Source organism: Oncorhynchus mykiss, chromosome 26 (genome assembly GCF_057628025.1).
Source record: "Oncorhynchus mykiss isolate SJ-2025 chromosome 26, ASM5762802v1, whole genome shotgun sequence".
NCBI lineage: Eukaryota > Metazoa > Chordata > Actinopteri > Salmoniformes > Salmonidae > Oncorhynchus > Oncorhynchus mykiss.
In genome coordinates this window covers 34,594,214-34,619,423 of record NC_143047.1, presented here as the reverse complement: position 1 = coordinate 34,619,423, position 25,210 = coordinate 34,594,214, and the positions used below count along the sequence as shown (strand labels likewise).

General features: G+C 42.8%; 1 protein-coding gene across 1 annotated transcript in view; it reads right to left on the bottom strand.

The window, feature by feature from the left end:
• Positions 1-25,210, bottom strand: part of LOC110515557 (elongation factor-like GTPase 1) — a 109,418-nt gene that overhangs the window by 74,402 nt on the left and 9,806 nt on the right. The window contains exons 13-15 of the mRNA XM_090222840.1: positions 8,731-8,892; positions 8,373-8,544; positions 7,722-7,860 (exon numbers count right to left, since the gene is read on the bottom strand). Coding sequence (XP_090078966.1) covers positions 7,722-7,860; positions 8,373-8,544; positions 8,731-8,892 — 473 coding nt within the window. The remainder of the gene's footprint in view (positions 1-7,721; positions 7,861-8,372; positions 8,545-8,730; positions 8,893-25,210) is intronic.

Genomic DNA, 25,210 nt, shown 5'->3' with positions numbered 1-25,210 from the left:
GTGGCCGATGGAGGAAACTCAGCAGTATTTCAGTGGGCACGGTGATGAGCCATACGGTCAGATAGGACGAGAGCAGGCCCGCCCACCCACCACAAGAAGAGGCAAAGTCAGGGTCATCTCCATGTCAGTCACACTCCAAGGACTATCCAGAACTAGGAAATGGGCTATTCATAACCAGGATATGGGCTATGAGATATCTATCTATCTATCTATATATACACACACACACACACACACACACACACACACACACATACATATATATACACACACACACACACACACACACACACATTCACAGTTGAAGTCGGAAGTTTACATACACTTAGGTTGGAGTCATAAAAAAAAACTTGTTTTTCAACCACTCCACAAATTTCTTGTTAACAAACTATAGTTTTGGCAAGTCGGTTAGGACATCTACTTTGTGCATGACACAAGTCATTTTCCCAACAATTGTTTACAGACAGATTATTTCACATATAATTCACTCTATCACAATTCCAGTGGGTCAGAGGTTTACATACACTAAGTTGACTGTGCCTTCAAACAGCTTGGAAAATTCCAGAAAATGATGTCATGGCTTTAGAAGCTTCTGATAGGCTAATTGACATAATTTCAGTCAATTGAAGGTGTACCTTTGGATGTATTTCAAGGCCTACCTTCAAACTCAGTGCCTCTTTGCTTGACATCAAAATCAAAATAAATCAGCCAAGACCTCCACAAGTCTGGTTCATCCTTGGGAGCAATTTCCAAATGCATGAAGGTTCATCTGTACAAACAATAGTACGCAAGTATAAACACCACAGGACCACGCATACCGCTCAGGAAGGAGACGGGTTCTGTCTCCTAGAGATGAACGTACTTTGGTGCGAAAAGTGCAAATCAATCCCTGAACAACAGCAAAGGACCTTGTGAAGATGCTGGAGGAAACAGGTACAAAAATATCTATATCCACAGTAAAAAGAGCCCTATATCGACATAACCTGAAAGGCCGCTCAGCAAGGAAGCAACTGCTCCAAAACCGCAATAAAAAAGCCAGACTATGGTTTGCAACTGCACATGGGGACAAAGATCGTACATTTTGGAGAAATGTCCTCTGGTCTGATGAAACAAAAATAGAACTGTTTGGCCATAATGACCATCGTTATGTTTGGAGGAAAAAGGGGGAGGCTTGCAAGCCGAAGAACACCATCCAAACCGTGAAGCACAGGGTGGCAGCATCATGTTATGGGAGAGCTTTGATGCAGGAGGGACTGGTGCACTTCACAAAATAGATGGCATCATGAGGAAGGGAAATTATGTGGATATACTGAAGCAACAACTCAAGACATCAGTCAGGAAGTTAAAGCTTGGTCACAAATGGGTCTTCCAGGTGGACAATGACCCCAAGCATACTTCCAAAGTTGTGGCAAAATGGCTTAAGGACAACAAAGTCAAGGTATTGGAGTGGCCATCACAAAGCCCTGACCTCAATCTTATAGACAATTTGCGGGCAGAACTGAAAACGCGTGTGCGAGCAAGGAGGCCTACAAACCTGACTCAGTTACACCAGCTCTGTCAGGAAGAATGGGCCTTTCTCGCTCTCCCCCCCCCCCCCCCCCAACATTTGACCCAAGTTAAACAATTTAAAGGCAATGCTACTACATACTAATTGAGTGTATGTAAACTTCTGACCCACTGGGAATGTGATGAAAGAAATAAAAGCTGAAATAAATCAGTCACTCTCTACTATTTTTCTGACATTTCACATTCTTAAAATAAAGTGGTGATCCTAACTGACCTAAAACAGGGAATTTTCACTAGGATTAAATGTCAGGAATTGTGAAAAACTGAGTTTAAATGTATTTGGCTAAGGTGTATGTAAACAACCTCCAATTGACTCAAATTATGTCAATTAGCCTATCAGAAGCTTCTAAAGCCATGACATCATTTTCTGCAATTTTCCAAGAATTGTAGGCCTTGGTGGTGTCTTGGGGTCCACATCCACAGGCTCTTTGGAAGGGTTGCCAGAAGAAAGCCCTTTCTGACCTCAAGACACAGACGCAAGTGCTTGGAGTTTGCCAAACATCATTTAAATGTGCTCTGGTCAGATGAGACCAAAATTGAACGTTTTGGTCAGATACAGCATCGGCATGTTTGGCGTCGAAACAGAGATGCATTCAAGGAGAGGCACCTCATACCCATGATGAAATATGGAGGGGGGTCAGTGATGTTTTGGGTCTGTTAAATTCCAGAGGTCCAGGGGCACTGGTTAAGATTGATGGCATAATGAATTCTACCAAGTATCACGCAATTGTGGCTGACAATCTGGTTGCCTCTGCCAGAAGGCAGGGACTTGGCCGTAGGTGGACTTTCCAACAAGACAATGACCCGAAACATACCTCAAGATCCACACAGAAATGGTTCTGTGACAACAAAATCAATGTTCTGCCATGACCATCTCAGTCGCTGGACCTCAATCCAATCGAAAACCTGTGGGCTGATTGCAAGAGGGCAGTTGATAAGCGCAAACCCAAGAATGTGAAGGATCTTGAAAGGATCTGCATAGAGGAATGGTCCAAAATCCCTCCAAATGTGTTCCTTAACCTTGTCAAACATTACAGGAAAAGACTCCATGCTGTTATTCTTGCCAGAGGTGGTTGCACTAAGTACTAAATGAGGAGTGCCAATTATTATGAAACCTTGATTTTGGTTACATTTATTTTGTATTAAATAATTGAATGATTTTGGTTGGTTCCATTGAAACATTAATAAAGTACAGTATTTCTCACGTTGGTGTTTTGAGTTTCTCTCTATAATTGTATTGTTTATATTTTTTTAAGTATTATTTGTGCATTGCCAGTAATTTTGGAGCCCACTGTATATATTTATCACAATAAATAGGGCACGATATAAATCAAAGAGGAATCAGAGAGGCAGTTTTCTGCTCGTTGATCTCTGAAATGGCATCGACATAAAGGGAGACGTTCTCAGAACATAAAAGCTCACTTACGGTCAAATAATATCAGCAATGGGTGTGGTGTGTGGACTATAATGTCATAGTTAAACAGTGATGGAGGTCTTCATTTCCTGAATCAGTTTTCTCTAACAGCTGGAAGGAAACAGAGGAGAGAGCTCCGCACAATGGCTCTACAGCACGCTACTTTCCCTTTGTGTGTGTGTGTGTGTGTGTGTGATGTAGTGATTTCTACCCGGGTGGTATAGGTCTGATTCTTGTTTAGGGGAGATATCTTTGAGTGGGTCTCTCACACACAGAGCTTGCTTTGTCATGTGGTCGTGCTATGTGTGTCTCGTCATGAGGTGGGGATTATTAGTCGCCGATATCAGATGCAGGCAAGCTGGTGTGTGTCCTTTCCCCTCTCCAGCGAACTCTTCCACCCGTCAGAGAATAAGGAGGCTCTAATCAGGACCACAGCCTGTGTGTGTGTGTGTGTGTGTGTGTGCACGCGACCACAGTCTGGCTGAGTTTACACACTGACGTTTCAACGGTTTCTTCCCCTCGCCCACACTCAACTACCAGGAGAGGACATGATGGTTCCCACATGGCCAACTCTGTGTGTGTCCTGTGTGTTGTGTTGTGTGTGTGTTTTTCCACATGGATAACTGTCCTATTATAATCAGTTACTTGGCTAGATTTTCTATACACTAAACAGTATTACTCACAATACTACAATGAAGGATCCTTTATTTTCACCATATCCAAGAAAATAGTGTCCATCATAGAATTAAGCAATAAGGCACGAGGGGGTGTGGTATATGGCCAATGTATCATGGCTAAGGGCTGTTCTTAAGCACGACGCAACGCGGAGTGCCTGGATACAGCCCTTAGCCATGGGGGTATCTGCCATATATCACAAACCCCTGAGATGCCTTATTGCTATTATAAACTGGTTACCAATGTAATTAGAGCAGTAAAAATAAAATGTTGTCATACCGGTGGTATACTGTCTGATATACCACAGCAGTCAGCCAAATCAGCATTCAGGGCTTGAACCGCCCAGTTTACAATTACATATAAAACACTAGAATGGACATTGGTATGATAGAAAATGGTCCATCTTGGTCAGGAAAAGCTGATCAGACATTAAGATGCATAACAAAACAATGCATTTGTAGAAACATTATTGAATTGTCAGATCTCGATAGCGTCCATTATCTAAGCAGATTAAACTGGATGATAATGCATAGTCCAATATCCCTATTACCTATATAGTGCACTGCTTTGACCAGAGCTCTATGGGCCCAGTCAAAAGCAATGCAGAAAACAAGAGATCGGGTACTATTTGGGACTCATGGTGGCTCTTCATCAGACAAAATAAATCTCCCATTGCTCTTTATAGGCTTGTAATGACCGGCAACATGATGATAGCTTCATACTAGCAGCAATCAGCGGCGCCTTAGGGTAGCGTACTGAAAAGGTACCCTATTCCCAACATAGTGCACTACTCTTCACCAATGGTGGCCAACGGTAGTGTACTAAACTCAGTAACAAACAAAAAACTTTTCAGGACCCTGTCTTTCCTGTCTTGATGATGAACTGGATGTGTAGTCTGCTAATGACAGGACCACTACATGATGAACTGGATGTGTAGTCTGGTGATGATAGGACCACTACATGATGAACTGGATGTGTAGTCTGCTGATGACAGGACCACTACATGATGAACTGGATGTGTAGTCTGCTGATGATAGGACCACTACATGATGAACTGGATGTGTAGTCTGCTGATGACAGGACCACTACATGATGAACTGGATGTGTAGTCTGCTGATGACAGGTCTACTACATGATGAACTGGATGTGTAGTCTGGTGATGACAGGCCTACTACATGATGAACTGGATGTGTAGTCTGGTGATGACAGGACCACTACATGATGAACTGGATGTGTAGTCTGGTGATGACAGGCCTACTACATGATGAACTGGATGTGTAGTCTGCTAATGACAGGACCACTACATGATGAACTGGATGTGTAGTCTGCTGATGACAGGACCACTACATGATGAACTGGATGTGTAGTCTGGTGCTGACACTACTACTACATGATGAACTGGATGTGTAGTCTGGTGCTGACAGGACATCTACATGATGAACTGGATGTGTAGTCTGGTGATGACAGGACCACTACATGATGAACTGGATGTGTAGACTGCTGATGACAGGTCTACTACATGATTAACTGGATGTGTAGTCTGGTGATGACGGGACCACTACATGATGAACTGGATTTGTAGTCTGGTGATGACAGGACCACTACATGATGAACTGGATGTGTAGTCTGGTGATGACAGGCCTACTACATGATGAACTGGATGTGTAGTCTGGTGATGACAGGCCTACTACATGATGAACTGGATGTGTAGTCTGGTGATGACAGGACAACTACATGATGAACTGGATGTGTAGTCTGGTGATGACGGGACCACTACATGATGAACTGGATGTGTAGTCTGGTGATGATAGGACCACTACATGATGAACTGGATGTATAGTCTGCTGATGACAGGACTACTACATGATGAACTGGATGTGTAGTCTGGTGATGACAGGCCTACTACATGATGAACTGGATGTGTAGTCTGGTGATGACAGGCCTACTACATGATGAACTGGATGTGTAGTCTGGTGATGACAGGACAACTACATGATGAACTGGATGTGTAGTCTGGTGATGACGGGACCACTACATGATGAACTGGATGTGTAGTCTGGTGCTGACAGGACCACTACATGATGAACTGGATGTGTAGTCTGGTGCTGACACTACTACTACATGATGAACTGAATGTGTAGTCTGGTGCTGACAGGACATCTACATGATGAACTGGATGTGTAGTCTGGTGATGACAGGACCACTACATGATGAACTGGATGTGTAGTCTGGTGATGACAGGACCACTACATGATGAACTGGATGTGTAGTCTGCTGATGATAGGACCACTACATGATGAACTGGATGTATAGTCTGCTGATGACAGGACTACTACATGATGAACTGGATGTGTAGTCTGGTGATGACAGGCCTACTACATGATGAACTGGATGTGTAGTCTGGTGATGACAGGCCTACTACATGATGAACTGGATGTGTAGTCTGGTGATGACAGGACAACTACATGATGAACTGGATGTGTAGTCTGGTGATGACAGGACAACTACATGATGAACTGGATGTGTAGTCTGGTGCTGACAGGACTTCTACATGATGAACTGGATGTGTAGTCTGGTGCTGACAGGACTTCTACATGATGAACTGAATGTGTAGTCTGGTGCTGACAGGACTTCTACATGATGAACTGGATGTGTAGTCTGGTGCTGACACTACTACTACATGATGAACTGGATGTGTAGTCTGGTGCTGACAGGACCACTACATGATGAACTGGATGTGTAGTCTGGTGCTGACAGGACCACTACATGATGAACTGAATGTGTAGTCTGGTGCTGACAGGACATCTACATGATGAACTGGATGTGTAGTCTGGTGATGACAGGACATCTACATGATGAACTGGATGTGTAGTCTGGTGATGACAGGACCACTACATGATGAACTGGATGTGTAGTCTGGTGCTGACAGGACCACTACATGATGAACTGAATGTGTAGTCTGGTGCTGACAGGACCACTACATGATGAACTGGATGTGTAGTCTGGTGCTGACAGGACCACTACATGATAAATCATCTTCTCCACGATAAGGGCATTAGACAGCTGCTGTACAGTCAATATGGCTAATGCACATCTATTTCATAATGTCCTAATGGTATAGGCAAGGCAAAAAGTTTCCCTGTCAGTAATTGAATGTAGAGATCTGCAAAGTGATCACGTACACACACACACATTTACACTTACACACACACACACATTTACACTTACACCTTCCAAAACTGAGGGATGGGCCTGGAGAAATGTAACCACTCAAATCAAATTCATAGACAGAGCTAAGGATGCAAGGACCGACCGTTAATAGTATTAAAATGATAGTTTCAACCATGTTGAGACTGTACAGTGTTTACATTCACATTGTTTACAAACATTGGAGTAAAATAAGCTTATATTTTGGGTTCTGATTGGGTACGACATGATCATGAGAAATGTACAAGTTATATTCTTCAAGAATCATTAATTTATCCGTTTTAAAAAATGTATGTAGCAACTAAGAATTCTAGCTTTAAAAGGTCCAATGCAGCCGTTTTTAATCTCAAATAATTTCTGGGTAACAATTAAGTACCTGACTGTGATTGTTTTCAATAACAATTGTCAAAAAAACAAACAAAAAAATAGCTTCTTAGCCAAGTGCAATTTCTCAAGCAAGAATTTTGCTAAGACTGTCTGGGTATGGTATGAGTGGGGAGGGTAAAACTGAAAACTTGCTCTTATTGGCAGAGAGGTTTGGATTAATTTATTGCATGGTGATGTCACCATGGAAGGCCAAAAATCCATCACACCAGAACAGACTGAAATATTTTCAAACAGCGCTTACACTAATGCATTACCATATTTTCACAATATTATTCAGTGTGGAAATATATATATAAAACACAGGAAAATCACGTCTGACGGCACTGGGCCTTTCAAAGAACTCTGAAAGATGTAACTTTCACCTTTATTCGTGCAGTAAAAATAACATTGGATAACAAGTTAATATCCTATTATGCATGAACCTTTCAAAAGACCATTCACTTCAAGTAGGTGTAGGTGTTTGAGTACGTACCCAGTACGTTCCCTGATGGCACCTCTTCTAGTTCCTCCAGTTCTCTGCCCATCAGCAGGTAGAGGCTGTCCATGGTGCAGCAGGCCAGGTGAGGGACGGGAGGGAGACAGGCACTCACACTAGTACTGCCCTCTGGGAGCTGACAGACAGAGAGAGAGAGATAGAGCGAGAGAAACAGAGAGAGAACATTAGATCTCTAAAGCATCAGAGCCAATCATCCAGTACATTGGTTGTGTGATATTGGATTCTAAAAGCAATTGTTAGTTAGTAGTACTGCTACTGAAGCCAGGAGGGACGAGGCAACAATAATACAACGACTTGTCTGTCTCAAATGGCACCCTATTCCCTACAGTATATAGCGCACTACTGTTGCCCAGGCCACAGAGGAACACAGCCCTCATCATAGAAGTCAATGTTATCTTTAACCTTGGAATACACATCTTGAGATGGAAACAAACAGGCAGAAAATGTATGATTGTTGCTCTTTGAACAAAGCGCATTTGGTTTCATCTTCAGAACAGTTATTGTTTTGACTGGTGAATATTGCAAATTGAGCAGGAAATGTGTTTTGTGCCTTTGCAGAGTGTGTGTACGTGTGTGTCCACATGCCTGTGTGTGTGTGTGCCTGCCTGTAAGTGTGAACATCCTTACCATGCGCAGGCCTTGTGCAGGGTCGTACTTGGGCCCCATCACAAACACCTTCTGTCCTCTGCGGACCACCCCGCTGTAGACTCTGGCGAAGGCTACGAACATCTCCTTCTCCTCCTCCTCCTCTGGTTTAGCCTTCAGAGGCAGGTCCTGTATCTGGCCTGAGACACCCTCACTACCTGCATGTCAGGGAAGACAATAAGACATATACTGGTATCAGTGGTATCATCATGAACATACTGGTCATTGGAAATGGCCAGAGCTTCCAAACCACTAGGGGAAAAGAGGCCAGGGGTTGGGGTTTTAGCAAGGTAAGAGTGAGTGTGTGTGTGGGGGGGGGGGGGGGGTGTGAGAGAGACACTTGCCTATGGTGTCGTCTCCACCAGGAGTGGTTGCTGGTGTTGTACTTCCTGATTGGGCATTTCCCTCCCCACTTTCCGTCTGCTGAATGGCTGCCAGTCTCTCAGTGTGTCTCTGTCTGGCCAGCTCCCTGCGCTGGGCCATCTCCTCCTGGGTCAACGGCCTGTGTGCGCACACACACAAACACACCTGTTCAGTAGGTAGAAAATGTTTTGAAAATATTCCATTGCAAAACGTTTTGTAATTGTGTACCCTACTGAACACTGTCCATTGTTTGGGCCAATGAATACACATTCTATTAGACATGACACATCAAAACAGAAATGTAACAACCCACTAAACCAAGTCTTTCCAGCAGGGTAACATAGCCTAGCAACTAGCACCGCTCTGTTTCATTTGATTCATCCTTTATTTAACCAGAGAAGTCACACTGAAACTTTTAAATCTCTTTTTCCAAGTGAGCCCTGGCCAAGAATCCATCATCCAGTGCCTTCAGAAAGTATTCAGATCCCTAGACTTTTTCCACATTTTGTTATATTACAGCCTTACTCTAAAATGGATTTAATGATTTTCCCCCTCATCAAATCTACACAAATGACCTCATAATGATAAAGCGAAAAAAGGTTTGTACAAATATTTGCAAATGTTTTAAAAATAAAAAGCAGAAATACCTTATTTACATAAGTATTCAGACCCTTTGCTATGAGACTCGAAATTGAGCTCAGTTGCATCCTGTTTCCACTGATCATCCTAGAGATGTTTCTACAACTTGGAGTCCACCTGTGGTAAATTCAATTGATTGGACATGATTTGGAAAGGCACACACCTGTCTATATAAGGTCTCACAGTTGACAGTGCAAGCCAGAGCAAAAACCAGGCCATGAGGTCGAATGAATTGTCTGTCGAGCTCCGAGACAGGATTGTGTCGAGGCACAGAACTGGGGAAGGGTACACACACATTTTTGAACACAGTGGCCTCAATCATGCTTAAATAGAAGAAGTTTGGAATCACCAAGACTCTTCCCAGAGCTGCCCGCTCTGAGAGAAGAGAAGAGAAGGGCCTTGGTCAGGGAGGTGACCAAGAACCCAATAGTCACACTTACAGCACTCCAGAGTTCCTCTGTGGTGATGGAAGAACCTTCCAGAAGGACAACCATCTCTGCAGCACTCCACTAACCTTTATGGTACAGTGGCCAGACGGAAGCCATTCCTCAGTAAAAGACACATGACAGCATGACTCTCATACCATGACAAACAAGATTTTCTGGTCCAAGACTGAACAAGATTCTCTGAAACCAAGACTAAACTCTTTGGCCTAAATGCCAAGCATCACGTCTGGAGGAAACATGGAACCATCCCTACGGTGAAGCATGGTGGTGGCAGCATCATGGTGTGGGGATGTTTTTCAGGGGCAGGGAGACTAGTCAGGATCGAGGGAAAGATGAATAGAGCAAAGTACAGAAAGATCATAGATGCTAACATGCTCCAGATTGCTCAGGACCTCTGGGGCGAAGGTTCACCATCCAACAGGACAAGGACCCTAAGCACACAACCAAGACAACACAGGAGTGGCTTCAGGAGAATTCTCTGAATGTCCTTGAGTGACCCAGTCAGAGCCCGGACTTGAACCCTATCAAATATCTCTGGAGAGATCTGAAAATATCTGTGCAGCGACGCTCCCCATACAACCTGAGCTTGAGAGGATCTGCAGAGAAGAATGTGAGACACTCCCCAAATACAAGTGTGACAAGCTTGTAGCGTGATACCCAAGAATAGTCAAGGCTGTAATCGCTGCCAAAGGTGCTTCAACAAAGTACTGAGTAAAGTGTCTGAACACTAATGTAAATGTGATCTCAGTTTTTTATATTAAATACATTTGCAAAGGTTTCTAAAAAACAGTTTTTCCTTTGTCATTATGTGGTATTGTGTGTAGACTGATGAGGGGGGGGAATAAAGGCTGTAACGTAACAAAATGTGGAAAAAGTGAAGGGTCTGAATACTTTATGAATACACTGTGTAGTTACACAGACAGAACACAACAATGAATGGAAGTTAAAACAGCGCAAAGAGCATAAGATAAGTTAAAAAGAGCAGGTTTCCAAGCAAAATGCTCCTTAAAAAAAGGTGTAATCTATGTTTAACGGCTATCCAATCTGAGATTTAAAATGATTAATGGTAATAAAATGATCTAGTATCAGCCTGTGGTTGTCGCTACAGTAAGTGTCCCAAATGGAACCCTAGTCCATATTTGGTACACTACTTAAAATCAAAATGTACTGGTCGTGTACACAATTTTGCAAATGTTATCGCAGGTGCAGGGCAATACTTGTGCTTCCAGCTCCAACAGCGCAGCAATATCTTGCAATACACACAATTCCCAAAATCCCCACAATCCCCATAAAAAAAGAAATGAATGAATACCTATCAGCACGAGCAATTTTAGAGTCCGTAAAAAATACAATACCAGTCAAAAAGTTGACAGACCTACTCATTCAAGGGATTTTCTTTATTTTTACTATTTTCTACATTGTAGAATAATAAAGACATCAAAACTATGACATAACACATATGGAATCATGTAGTAAACAAACAAAAAAAAGTGCTTGACAAATCCCTTTGCCTTGACAGCTTTGCATACTCTTGGCATTCTCTCAACCAGCTTCATGAGGTAGTCACCTGGAATGCATTTCAATTAACAGGTGCACCTTGTTAAAAGTTCATTGTAATTGATTTCCTTCTTAATGCGTGAGACAATCTGTTGTGTTGTGACAAGGTAGGGGTGGTATACAGAAGATATCCTATTTGGTAAAAGACCAAGTCCATACCATGTCAAGAACAGCCCAAATGAGCAAAGAGAAACGACAGTACATCATTACTTTAAGACATTATTATATATTTTGATTTGTTTAACACTTTTTTAGTTACTTTATGATTCCATGTGTTATTTCATAGTTCTGATGTCTTCACTATTATTCTACAATGTAGAAAATAGTAAAAATAAAGAAAACCCCTTGAATGAATAGGTGTCCAAATTTTTGACTGGTACTGTGTGTCCGTCCACATGGTGTGTCCAGACAGCGTGTGAATGGTATGGGACCAGGGCTCTGGTAAAAGTAGTGCACTAGGCAATAGAGTGCCATTTGGGATGCAACATGGAGTCAAGAGGTCAGGCTTGTACCTCATCCTACCAAGTCCTGTCATCGCATGATGGTTATTTGTGCTGCTAACTTCCCTCACTGAGAAACTATGTTCTAATTACCTACCGGCGATGGAAAATATGCAAAGGTTAAATTTGACCAATTATGACAACATAGGTGGTGTCTCCGGGCCAAGCTGGAAAAACGGAATAACAATTACTCTAAAATTGCTCTGGCCACCACAAACTCAAGGCACGTGGGTGTGTCGTTTGAAATGGCAAACTGCAGAGTCATTGCGGTGAGTGGTGTGTGTGTGTGTGTCTGTGTGTGTGTGTGTGTGAGAGAGCTTCAAAGTGACTACATTGATACAGCTGGAAGCCATGATTGACAGTAGTGTCCATCCACACAAGTTCAGCTCCCTGACGACCGACCGCTTAAATATCCCATAATTTAGGATCCATCCCAAATGGCACCTTATTCCCTATATAGTGCACTACTTTTGACCTGGGCCCACAGGGAATAGGGTGCCATTTAGGACATAAACAAACAATAAAACAAGCTCTGCTGATTCACAAAGACTATAGGGGGGGCCGGTTGATTACGTTTTGTATAAATTAGACAGAAACGGGCCTAAACGAATACAGGCTTGCCATGAAGACCGCAACATGGGAGAAATGGAACAATGTATTGTACTGAAGGACTACTTGTGGAACGCTGCTAACCACTGACTTCTGCTTTTAGTGTGAGGTGTGTCTCCTGCAATTTGTCACCCCACACACACACTCTTTCGAACAACACACATACCTGCGTGCACTGCACACACGCTCATCCCCCTCATATTCCATTTCACCCGAGATTCACTTATTTCCTCCACGTTCAACAATTCCAACCCGTTGCATTCATAAGCGTACTGCGTAGCTACATTCTTTAACAAAGCAACCACAGCAGAGCTGCCGTGTTTTTCTTGATGAGGTCAAATCAGTCGCTCATGGGCAATAATGGGAAAGCCATGCGTTGTGGTCTCTGGCCTCCGTTGCAGTGGTTATAAAGTAATGGCTTCGCAAGCTTCTCAACGTTAAAGTGGGATTCTCTCAAAACCACAAGCCTTTTAAGTGTGTTATAAGTTGGTTGTGTGTGTGTGTGTGTGTGATATATATCTGTTTTAAATATGTGGAAAATGAGACGATATTGATACTAAAGCTGTTCGTGAAACCGTCTTCATCAGCATCATACCATACTGGAAGGCTGGAACGCCTTCATACATACTGGAACGTTTTGGATGGTTGGTTGAAGTCTGACTCTGCTTCTTAGTCTTTGCTGCACGTGCTATTGTGTTGCTGAGGTCAAAAAACGTTTGGGTCACATTTGTTTGAGAATTCTCACTTGATTAACTTATTCTGCTTTCGTCCCACTTGCAGGATTCTACAGGACTTGAAAACAGAACACATTGGTTTCTTTTGTTCACTGATTAATTTGTTAACTCAACAGTCTTGTTGTTCCATGATGAAACTCTTTCCAAGTTCTGTTATAGATGTTTTGCTATCTCTTATAAATAATTAAAACATACAGAACGACTGCTGCTTTGATAAAAAGAAACAGAACATCTAGGTTCCTCATACTGTTAATGAGAGAGGGATGTTTTAGTGTGTGGCTGTGTGCATGCCAGTCTGTGTATTCTGCCGAGCAACTGCACAGAGCCATTAATAAAACCCACTGACATCACCAGCCAATCAGATGTGAGGACATTTAAAACACCAGGTCAAGACTGTTTGTGGAGAGAGAGACACAGACAGATGGAGAGAGTCGGAAAGGAAGGGGCGAGAGAGGGAGAGAGAAAGAACTGGGTGTAGAGAGGTAGAAACAGAGAGGTTGCCCTCTCACTCCTACGAGCAGTCTCAGAACTACTACTGAGACCTAAATTGATGGTGGGTGCCATGGTAACAAAGCATAACCATAGCTGTGGAGGCATGTAGGAGTGTCAGCCAGGAACCCCCTGAAGCTGATTCAGAAAGAGAAACAGAGACAGAGACCACTGTGACTGACACAAAATGAAGGAAAGCTTTGACTATGTACAGACTCAGTGAACATAGCCTTGCTACTGAGAAAGGCCGCAGTAGGCAGACATGGCTCTCAAGAAGACAGGCTATGTGCACACTGCCCATAAAATGAGGTGGAAACTGAGTTGCACTTCCTAACCTCCTGCCCAATGTATGCCCATATTAGAGAGACATATTTCCCTCAGATTACAGACCCACAAAGAATTCAAAAACAAATACAATTTTGATAAACTCACATTTCTATTGGGTAAAATACCAGCGTGCCATCACAGCAGCAAGATTTGTGACCTGTTGCCACAAGAAAAGGGCAATCAGTGAAGAACAAACACCATTGTAAACATAACCCATATTTATGTTTATTCATTTCCCTTGTGTACTATCTTCACATCGTTACAACACTGTACATTTCAGATGTCATATGTCTAGGGAAATAGACACATACTGTAGTATCTAAAACAGCCAAAAGGAAATTGTTCAAAGTGTCTGCATTGAAGGCTATTCATGTAAAACACAAACATGTACCATCTGCAACAGACTACTCATAAACATATAATATACCTGATATTTGTATTGTACACTGGCCAGTATACAACACACCAAACACCCCCAGTCAAAAGTAGATCGCTATATACAATACCAGTTAAAAGTTTGGACACACCTACTCATTCCAAAAAAACAGGCTGTGTAAGGGCTTGTTGACCAAGAAGGAAAGTGATGGAGTGCTGCATCAGATGACCTGGCCTCCTCAATCACCCGACCTCAACCCAATTGAGATGGGATGAGTTGGACCGCAGAGTGAAGGAAAAGCAGCCAACGAGTGATCAGTCAGTATATGTGGGAACTCTTCAAGACTGTTGGAAAAGCATTTCAGGTGAAGCTGGTTGACAGAATGCCAAGAGTGTGTAAAGCTGTCATCAAGGCAAAGGGGGGCTACTTTGAAGAATCAAAAAAATATAATATATTTTGATTTGTTTAACAGTTTTTTGTTTACTACATGATTCCATGTGTTATTTCATAGTTGATGTCTTCATCATTATTCTACAATGTAGAAACTAGTACAAATAAAGAAAAACCCTTGAATGAGTAAGTGTGTCCAAACCTTTGACTAGTACTGTACATAGGAAATAGGTGCCATTTGGGACACAGATATAGTAGAGGCCATTGAATAAGGTATGTTTTCCTTTGCAGAGAAGGCAGATCTTAGCCCATAGGACTCTGGTCAAAAGCAGTGCACTATATAGGGAATAAGTTGCTATTTAGAAGACATCCAGGAAGATTGTAAGCCGTTGAGATGGCAAAACAGTCAGCGAAGTAAACGGAACGTGATTATGCATAGCTTTACTTATGTAGCATGTACACAAAGATCTAGGTCAGGCTGGCTCAATGGAGCTGAACTCAACTGTTCCAGTATGAACGGTCTAGGATGAAGTTTCCCCTAGATGCCAATCTATGGTCAGTTTCCCACACTAATGGATAAGGTTAGGAAAGGAAGAGGGGAAGCTGATCCTAGATCTGTCCCAAATGTGTGTCAAGAGAAACAAGACACAGATGCTGTGGTATTTGTAGTTCTTAACATTAGGGACCAGGAGTTTTCCTGATCAGGTTACAACTCTGGGCCTGTATTTAGCAAGTGTCTCAGAGTAGGAGTGCTAAAATAGGATCAGAGATACGCCTGAAGTGATATGCACAGCTTCAATGACCCATGCTAGCCACAGATATGCCTGAGGTGATACAGTATAGATAAAATAAATAAATAATAATAATCAGATGAGAGGCTATGGTATGTAGTTTCAATGGTCCTACTAGTCCATGGGTGGCCAATGATATGTCTGGGCTGACAAGGTATGGATCTGATGAGAGAAAATCTGTGGTATGTACAGTAATTGTTCCCAACTAGTCCATGGGTGGCCTGGGATCTGCCAGCAGCGTGTGTGTGCTACTGCAGCAGGTGGCAGCCATCAGGGGAAGGAAGGGGTCCTGGCTGGATCATTAGGCTGATGGTGGCCAGGCCTTTTCTACTGTAGCATACTGTGTGTGACATGGCATGCTTCATCTTCACTAACATCCTTCACTCTCCCCCTTTCTATCTCTCACTGAACTAATACAGGCTAGTTAGGTCTCTCTCTCTCCCTCCTTTCTATCGCTCGCTGAACCAATACAGGCTAGTTAGGTCTCTCTCTCCCTCCTTTCTATCTCTCACTGAACTAATACAGGCTAGTTAGGTCTCTCTCTCTCTCCCTCCTTTCTATCTCTCGCTGAACTAATACAGGTTAGTTAGGTCTCTCTCTCCCTCCTTTCTATCTCTCACTGAACTAATACAGGCTAGTTAGGTCTCTCTCTCTCTCCCTCCTTTCTATCTCTCGCTGAACTAATACAGGTTAGTTAGGTCTCTCTCTCTCCCCCCTTTCTCTCAGTGTAATGGTAGAATCAGCCATTACAGGTTGATACCGTGATAGAGGAGAGGAGGAAGTGAGTGAGTGAGTGAGTGAGTGAGTGAGTGAGTGAGTGAGTGAGTGAGTGAGTGAGTGAGTGACAAAGAGAGCAACCTGTGGGGGTTAAGTGAATAGGGAGAGCAAAAATATTCTCTGTGTACAATGTAAAACACCAAATAATACATGCAGAGCAGAAGAAGGCCGATAACCGCTAATTATCAAAATCTAGAAAAGAGCCATTAAATTCTACAACCACCTAAAAGGAAGTGAGTCCCAAACATTCCATAACCTACAGGGAAATGAACCTGGAGAAGAGTCCCCTAAGCAAGCTGGTCCTATGTTCACAAACACACCCCACAGAGCCCCAAATCAGCAACACAATTAGACTCAACCAAATCATGAGAAATAAACAAATAATTACTTGACACATTGGAAAGAATTAACAAAAAAACAGAGCAAACTAGAATGCTATTCGGCCCTAAACAGAGAGTACACAGTGGCAGAATACCTGACCACTGTGACTGTCCCAAACTTAAGGAATGCTATGTACAGACTCAGTGAGCATAGCCCTGCTATTGAGAAAGGCCGTCGTAGGCAGACCTGGCTCTCAAGAGAAGACAGGCTATGTGCACACTGCCCAAAAAATGAGGTGGAAACTGAGCTGCACTTCCTAACCTCCTGCTCAAGTCCTTCTGTTCACCTGATTTAGAATTCCTCACAATCAAATGTTGACCGCATTATCTACCAAGAGAATTCTCTTCGATTATAATCACAGCCACATATATTCCCCCCCAAACAGACACATCGATGGACCTGAACGATCTTCATTTGACTCTATGTAAACTGGAAACCACATATCCTGAGGCTACATTCATTGTAGCTGGGGATTTTAACAAGTCTAATATGAAAACAAGACTCCCTAAATTCTATCAGCATATCGATTGTGCTACCAGGGCTGGTAAAACCCTGGATCATTGTTATTCTAACTTCCGCGACGCATATAAGGCCCTCACCCGCCCTCCTTTCGGAAAAGCTGAGCACAACTCCATTTTGTTGCTCCCTGCCCATAGACAGACTAAAACAGGAAGCTCCCGCGCTCAGGTCTGTTCAACGCTGGTCCGACCAATCTGATTCCAGGCTTCAAGATTGCTTCGATCACGTGGACTGGGATATGTTCCGCATTGCGTCAAACAACAACATTGAAGAATATGCTGATTCGGTGAGCGAGTTTATTAGCAAGTGCATCGGCGATGTTGTACCCACAGCAACTATTACAAAATTCCCAAACCAGAAACTGAATTGATGGCAGCATTCGAGCAAAACTGAAAGCGCAAATCACTGCTTTTAATCAGGGCAAGGTGACCGGAAACATGACTGAATACAAACAGTGTAGCTATTCCCCCCGCAAGGCAATCAAACAAGCTAAGCGTCAATATAGAGACAAAGTAGAGTCACAATTCAACGGCTCAGACACAAGAGGTATGTGGCAGGGTCTACAGTCAATCACGGATTACAAAAAGAAAACCCAGACAGACTAAACAACTTCTTTGCTCGCTTTGAGGACAATAGAGTGCCACTGACACCGCCCGCTATCAAAACCTGCGGGCTCTCCTTCACTGCAGCCGACGCGAGTAAAACATTTAAACGTGTTAACCCTCGCAAGGCTGCAGGCCCAGACGGCATCCCCAGCCGCGTCCTCAGAGCATGCGCAGACCAGCTGGCTGGTGTGTTTACGGACATATTCAATAAATCCTTATCCCAGTCTGCTGTTCCCACATGCTTCAAGATGGCTGACATTGTTCCTGTTCCCAAGAAAGCTAAGGTAACTGAGCTAAACGACTACCAACTGTCATCATGTCGTGCTTTGAGAGACTAGTCAAGGACCATATCAACTCCACCCTACCTGACAGCCTAGACCCACTCCAATTTGCTTACCGCCCCAATAGGTCCACAGACGACGCAATCGCAACCACACTGCCCTAACCCATCTGGACAAGAGGAATACCTACGTGAGAATGCTGTTCATTGACTACAGCTCAGCATTAAACACCATAGTACCCTCCAAACTCGTCATCAAGCTCGAGACCCTGGGTCTCGACCCCGCCCTGTGCAACTGGGTACTAGACTTCCTGACGGGCCGCCCCCAGGTGGTGAGGGTAGGTAACAACATCTCCACCCCACTGATCCTCAACACTAGGGCCCCACAAGGGTGCATTCTGAGCCCTCTCCTGTACTCCCTGTTCACCCATGACTGCGTGGCCATGCACGCCTCCAACTCAATCATCAAGTTTGCGGACGACACTACAGTGGTAGGCTCGAATACCAACAACGACGATACGGCCAACAGGGAGGAGGTGAGGGCCCTCGGAGTGGGGTGTCAGGAAAATAACCTTACACTCAACGTCAATAAAACAAAAGGAGATGATCGTGGACTTCAGGAAATAGTGGAGGGAGCAACACCCCATCCACATCGACGGGACAGTAGTGGAGAGGGTAGTACATTTAAGTTCCTCGCCGTACACATCACGGACAAACTGAATTGGTCCACCCACACAGACAGCGTGGTGAAGAAGGCGCAGTAGCGCCTGTTCAACCTCAGGAGACTGAAGAAATTTGGCTTGGCACCCAAAACCCTGACAAACTTTTACAGATGCACAATCGAGAGCATCCTATCGGTCTGTATCACCGCCCACAACCGTAAGGCTCTCCAGAGGGTAGTGAGGTCTGCACAACGCATCACCGGGGGCAAACTACCTGCCCTCCAGGACACCTACACCACCCGATGTCACATGAAGGCCATAAAGATCATCAAGGACAACAACCACCCGAGCTACTGCCTGTTCACCCCACTATCATCCAGAAGGCGAGGTCAGTGCAAGTGCATCAAAGCTGGGATCGAGAGACTAAAAAACAGCTTCTATCTCAAGGCCATCAATCAGACTGTTAAACAGCCATCACTAACATTGGGTGGCTGCTGTCAACATACTGACTCAACTCCAGCCACTTTAATAACGGAATTTATGTAAAAAATGTATCACTAGCCACTTTAAACAATGCCACTTAATGTAATGTTTACATACCCTACATTATTCATCTCATATGTATATACTGTACTCGATACCATCTACTGCATCTTGCCATCTTTATGTAATACATGTATCACTAGCCACTTTAAACAATGCCACTTAATGTAATGTTTACATACCCTACATTACTCATCTCATATGTATATACTGTACTCGATACCATCTACTGCATCTTGCCTATGTCGTTTTGTACCATCACTCATTCATATATTTGTATGTACATATTCTTCATCCCTTTACACTTGTGTGTATAAGGTAGTTGTGGAATTGTTAGGTTAGATTACTCGTTGGTTATCACTGCATTGTCAGAACTAGAAGCACAAGCATTTCACTACACTCACATTAACATCTGCTAACCATGTGCATGTGACAAATAAAATTTGATTTGATTTGAAATGTATGACCAGATTAGAGGCACATATTTCCCTCAGATTACACAGATCCACAAAGAATTTGAAAATGGCAACCAGTGAAGCACAAACACCATTGTAAATACAACACTTATTTATGTTTATTTATTTTCCCTTTTGTACTTTAACCATTTGCACATTGTTACAACACTGTATATATACATAATATGACCGTTGTAATGTCTTTATACTTTTGGAACTTCTGTGAGTGTAATGTTTACTGTTCATTTTTATTGTTTATTACACTTTTGTATAATATCTACTTCACTTGCTTTGGCAATGTTAACATGTTTCCCATGGCAATAAAGCACCTTGAATTGAATTGAGAGGAGAGATGAGGTCTGCCTGCCAAGGGGGTTTCTTTCTACTCCACAGACCTAAGGCATACAGACACTGAGGATCATACCAGGTCAGATAGAGAACAGGGAGTAATACCGACAGGATCATACCAGGTCAGATAGAGAACAGGGAGTAATACCGACAGGATCATACCAGGTCAGATGGAGAACAGGGAGTAATACCGACAGGATCATACCAGGTCAGATAGAGAACAGGGAGTAATACCGACAGGCTCAAACCAGGTTAGATAGAGAACAGGGAGTAATACCGACAGGATTATACCAGGTATGGGGGGGGTGTGGTATATGGCCGATATACCACGGCTAAGGGCTGTTCTTAAGCACAAGCATTGCGGAGTGCCTGGAAACAGTGCTTAGCCGTGGTATACTAGCTATATACCTTAGCCATATACCACAAACCCCCAAGGTGCCTTATTGCTATTATAAAGTGGTTACCAACATAATTAGGGCAGTAAAAATGCATGTTTTGTCATACGTTCTGATATACCAGGGCTGTTAGACAATCAGCACTCAGGGCTCGAACGACCCAGTTAATTAAACTAAATAAACCCTTGCTCACCAAACGAATGTAATGAATCAGTAGAATGAATGCCTCAATCTAGTTGACGTCAGTAAAGTTCTTTCTCTCGGGCAGCAAAGACATTTAGGGACCGCGGAGATTTTCAGTGCAAAATCTCCAAATGACGTCAGTTTGACCGGTTTTAAGGGAATTAAAAGCTGTTTATGATAGGATTTCAGTTCAGCTTAGATGCATATTTTATGTGGTTGAAATACTATCTGCTTTTATGATGCTGATAAAGATAGCACCTTTACATACGGTCCCTAACCGCACATTCATTCTCTCAAGAATGCATAAATAAATAAATCAAATTTCTCCACTCCTGTTCCCGAGTCAAAATGTACATTTGGTAAATCATTTTACTGCAAGAAATACTTCATTTCGGTAGGAGTACATAATTAGGCTACAGACCTAGTCAGTGTCCAGATTTCAGGCGACTATCCCATTTAACCCATATATCTGAACAGTAGTGCTTTTTTTTTTTAGGATGGTTGGGTTTCGGTTATATTATAAAAAAATATTATTTCGGTTTTGATATTTTAGCATTGTGAAATAATGACATTACAATGATTTTGTAACAGAAATTCCAAAACCAAAAATAGTGACCATTCAATTGCCAAAACATAGAAAATATCCCAATGACATGTGTCAGGTCCTCATTGGTTAGACCAGTGGTTCACAACCATTGATACTACTGTAGGATCCCTCGGGGTACATGGCCTATCAACAAGGGGTCTTTGTGTATCTAACCTAACGAAGCAGGCGTGAAAGTGTCTGAGATCTGTATATAATGTTGAGATGCTCATGTCTCCACCCTAACAAAGCAGGCGTGAAAGGGTATCGGTCCAGAGATCTGTATATAATGTTGAGATGCTCATGTCTCCACCCTAACAAAGCAGGCGTGAAAGGGTATCGGTCCAGAGATCTGTATATAATGTTGAGATGCTCATGTCTCCACCCTAACAAAGCAGGCGCGAAAGGGTATCGGTCCAGAGATCTGTATATAATGTTGAGATGCTCATGTCTCCACCCTAACGAAGCAGGCGTGAAAGGGTATCGGTCCAGAGATCTGTATATAATGTTGAGATGCTCATGTCTCCACCCTAACAAAGCAGGCGTGAAAGGGTATCGGTCCAGAGATCTGTATATAATGTTGAGATGCTCATGTCTCCACCCTAACAAAGCAGGCGTGAAAGGGTATCGGTCCAGAGATCTGTATATAATGTTGAGATGCTCATGTCTCCACCCTAACAAAAGCGGGAAGGCAGGAGAAAAGCTTCAGTCCATAATAAGCCCGTAGAAACAAATTGGGCTTATTTTGGACAGATTTTGGCAAGAGTGAAACCTCTCGCGTCACCTCTTCCACTCTGATCAGTCTCTGTCGGAGCCATAAAAATAAATTGATTATGGTCATTGTAGTTAATTACAACATTTCTGCACTGAACTAGGTTGAATATTTGCTTAATGAAAACTACAACTTCCTTCAGCCCAGCGTCCCACATAGTTATTGACTTGATTTCTCTCCTGAATTATTTGATTTCTCTCTAGAGAAACGTTGCGTTGGGCAAAAAAAAACTAAACTAAATGAAATTCAAGTAATTGAACCGATGTCGGTCAATTAGTTGTTTAGGCGTAATAACAGAGGTAAAACAACGAATGGTCAGTTATTCGCTCAGCACTACCGGCACTGCCATCATCCTCCTTTACCACTTCCCCAAATCTTTCCCAAACTTTAGGCTAATGTTCTTTTATGGTACTTTTTGCCTCAGTGGATCGACGTTAACTTTTTCCCAAAAGCATTTGTTAACTGCCGTATATTTGGCCAGCGTACAGTTACGCCCTAAAACTTAGGCTATGCACTAACGGCAGATAAAAAAATATATATACATGTCACAAGGATTTTTTATGTGAGTGAGCCCTGGTCAAAAGTAGGGCCCTATGTAGGGAATAGGGTGCCATTTGGTATCCCGCCAAAGCCATTTGTACAGTCACCATCCCATTATAACATGACTATTATCCAACTGTATTGTTGAGGGGGACGCTGTAATAGCTTTCAGTAGAGGACACACTATAATAGCTTCTGGAGAAGACTACACTAATTCAACATCCCAAATGGCACCCTATTCAGCGCACTACTTTTAACCAGGGCCCATAGCGCTCTGGTCAAAGTAGAGCACTATGAAGGGAATACGGTGCCATTTGGGATGTAGCCACACTCTCTTCCTGGAGCCGCACAATACAGGAGCACTTTGCATCCTGGTCATTAAGCCTGGCAGACGCTATTATGGAAACGCACACAATAAGTGCATTCAGCAAAGGAAGGTGAAACGACCACGTAACACTATCATCTTAAGTGGAACCTTCAAAATGATGTGTTAGAAGCCGCCATTGTACTACAATGTTATCACAAGTCAGACAATTGTTTCCAAAATGTGACATAATATGTCATTCCTACAACTATCCATATCTACAACCGGTCCTGGGTTCAAATACTTCAAACATCCCTCCCAATACTTGGAGCGTTTGTTTCAGTCTGCCTGGAGTGCCACATGGATTTGCAGTTTTGGGACTTTTCTATTGGCTTATTAAGCCAGGCAAGCTTATAACTCACCCTGCCAATACATTTTCCTCAACACGTGCTTCACAGGCCACGGCCATTAAAATAACACTGGGGAGCTGCGAAAATCTGCTTCTGAGGAGCAAATGTGGTGCTGGGGTGGCTCTACTGTAGTACAGCATCCCTTTGTGGTATTTTAATGATATCACTAGAATAGCTGTGACGTAACAAAATGTGGAAAAAGTGAAGGAGGTTTGAATACTTTCCAAATGCACTCTGTATGTGTCATTCAAGGGTTCTCTTTATTTTTACTATTTCCTACATTGTATAATAATAATGAAGACATCAAAACTAATGAAATAACACATATGGAATCATGTAGTAACCAAAAAAAGTGATAAATAAAATCAAAAATATATTTTATATTTGAGATTCTTCAAATAGCCACTCTTTGCCTTGATGACAGCTTTGGCATTCTTTCAGCCAGCTTCACCTGGAATGTTCTTCCAACAGTCTTGAAGGAGTTCCCACATATGCTGAGCACTTGTTGGCTGCTTTTTCTTCACTCTGTCGGTCGGGGAATTGTGGAGGCCAGGTCATCTGATGCAGCAGGTCATCACTCTCCTCCGTGATAAAATAGCCCTTACACAGTCTGGAGGTGTGTTGGGTCATTGTCCTGTTGAAAAACAAATGATAGTCCCACTAAGCGCAAACCAGAAGGGATGGTGAATCGCTGCAGAATGCTGTGGAAGCCATGCAGGTTAAGTGTTCTAAATAAATCACAGTGTCACCAGCAAAACACCCCCACACCATGATACCCCCTCCTCCATGCTTCACGGCGGGAAATACACATGCGGAGATCATCTGTTCACCGACACCGCGTCTCACAAAGACACAGAGGTTGGAATCAAAAATCTCTAATTTGGACTCCAGACCAAAAGACACATTCCAGCGGTCTAATGTCCATTGCTCGTGTTTCTTGGACCATGCAAGTCTCTTCTTATTATTGGTATCCTTTAGTAATGGTTTCTTTGCAGCAATTCGACCATGAAGGCCTGATTCACACAGTCTCCTCTGAACAGTTGATGTTGAGATGTGTCTGTTACTTGAACTCTGTGAAGCATTTATTTGGGCTGCAAATTCTGAGGCTGGTAACTCTAATGAACATCCTCTGCAGCAGAGGTAACTCTGGTTCTTCCATTCCTGTGGCGGTCCTCATGAGAGCCTGTTTCATCACAGCGCTTGATGGTTTTTGCAACTGCACTTTCAAAGTTCTTGAAATGTTCCACATTGACTGACCTTCATGTCTTAAAGAAATGATGGACTGTCATTTCTCTTTGCTTATTTGAGCGGTTTTTGCCATAATATGGAATTGGTCTTTTACCAAATAGGGATATCTTCTGTATAACCCCCTACCTTGGCACAACACAACTGATTGGCTCAAACGAATTAAGAAGGAAAGAAATTACACAAATTAACATTTAAGAAGGCACACCTGTTAATTAAAATGCATTCCAGGGGACTACCTAATGAAGCTGGTTGAGAGAATGCCAAGAGTGTGCAAAGCTTTCATCAAGGCAAAGAGTGGCTATTTGAAGAATCTCAAATATTTAGATTTTCTTAACTTCTTTGGGGTAGGGGGCAGTATTTTCACGTCCGGATGAAAAGCATGCCCAGAGTAAACGGCCTGCTACAAAGCCATAAAAGCTAGAATATGCATGTCATTAGATTTTGATAGAAAACACTGAAGTTTCTAAAACTGTTTGAATGATGTCTGTGAGTATAACAGAACTCATATGGCAGGCAAAAACCTGAGACAAAAATCCAACCAGTAAGTGGGAAATCTGAGGTTGGTCGATTTTCAACTCAGCCCCTATTGAAGAT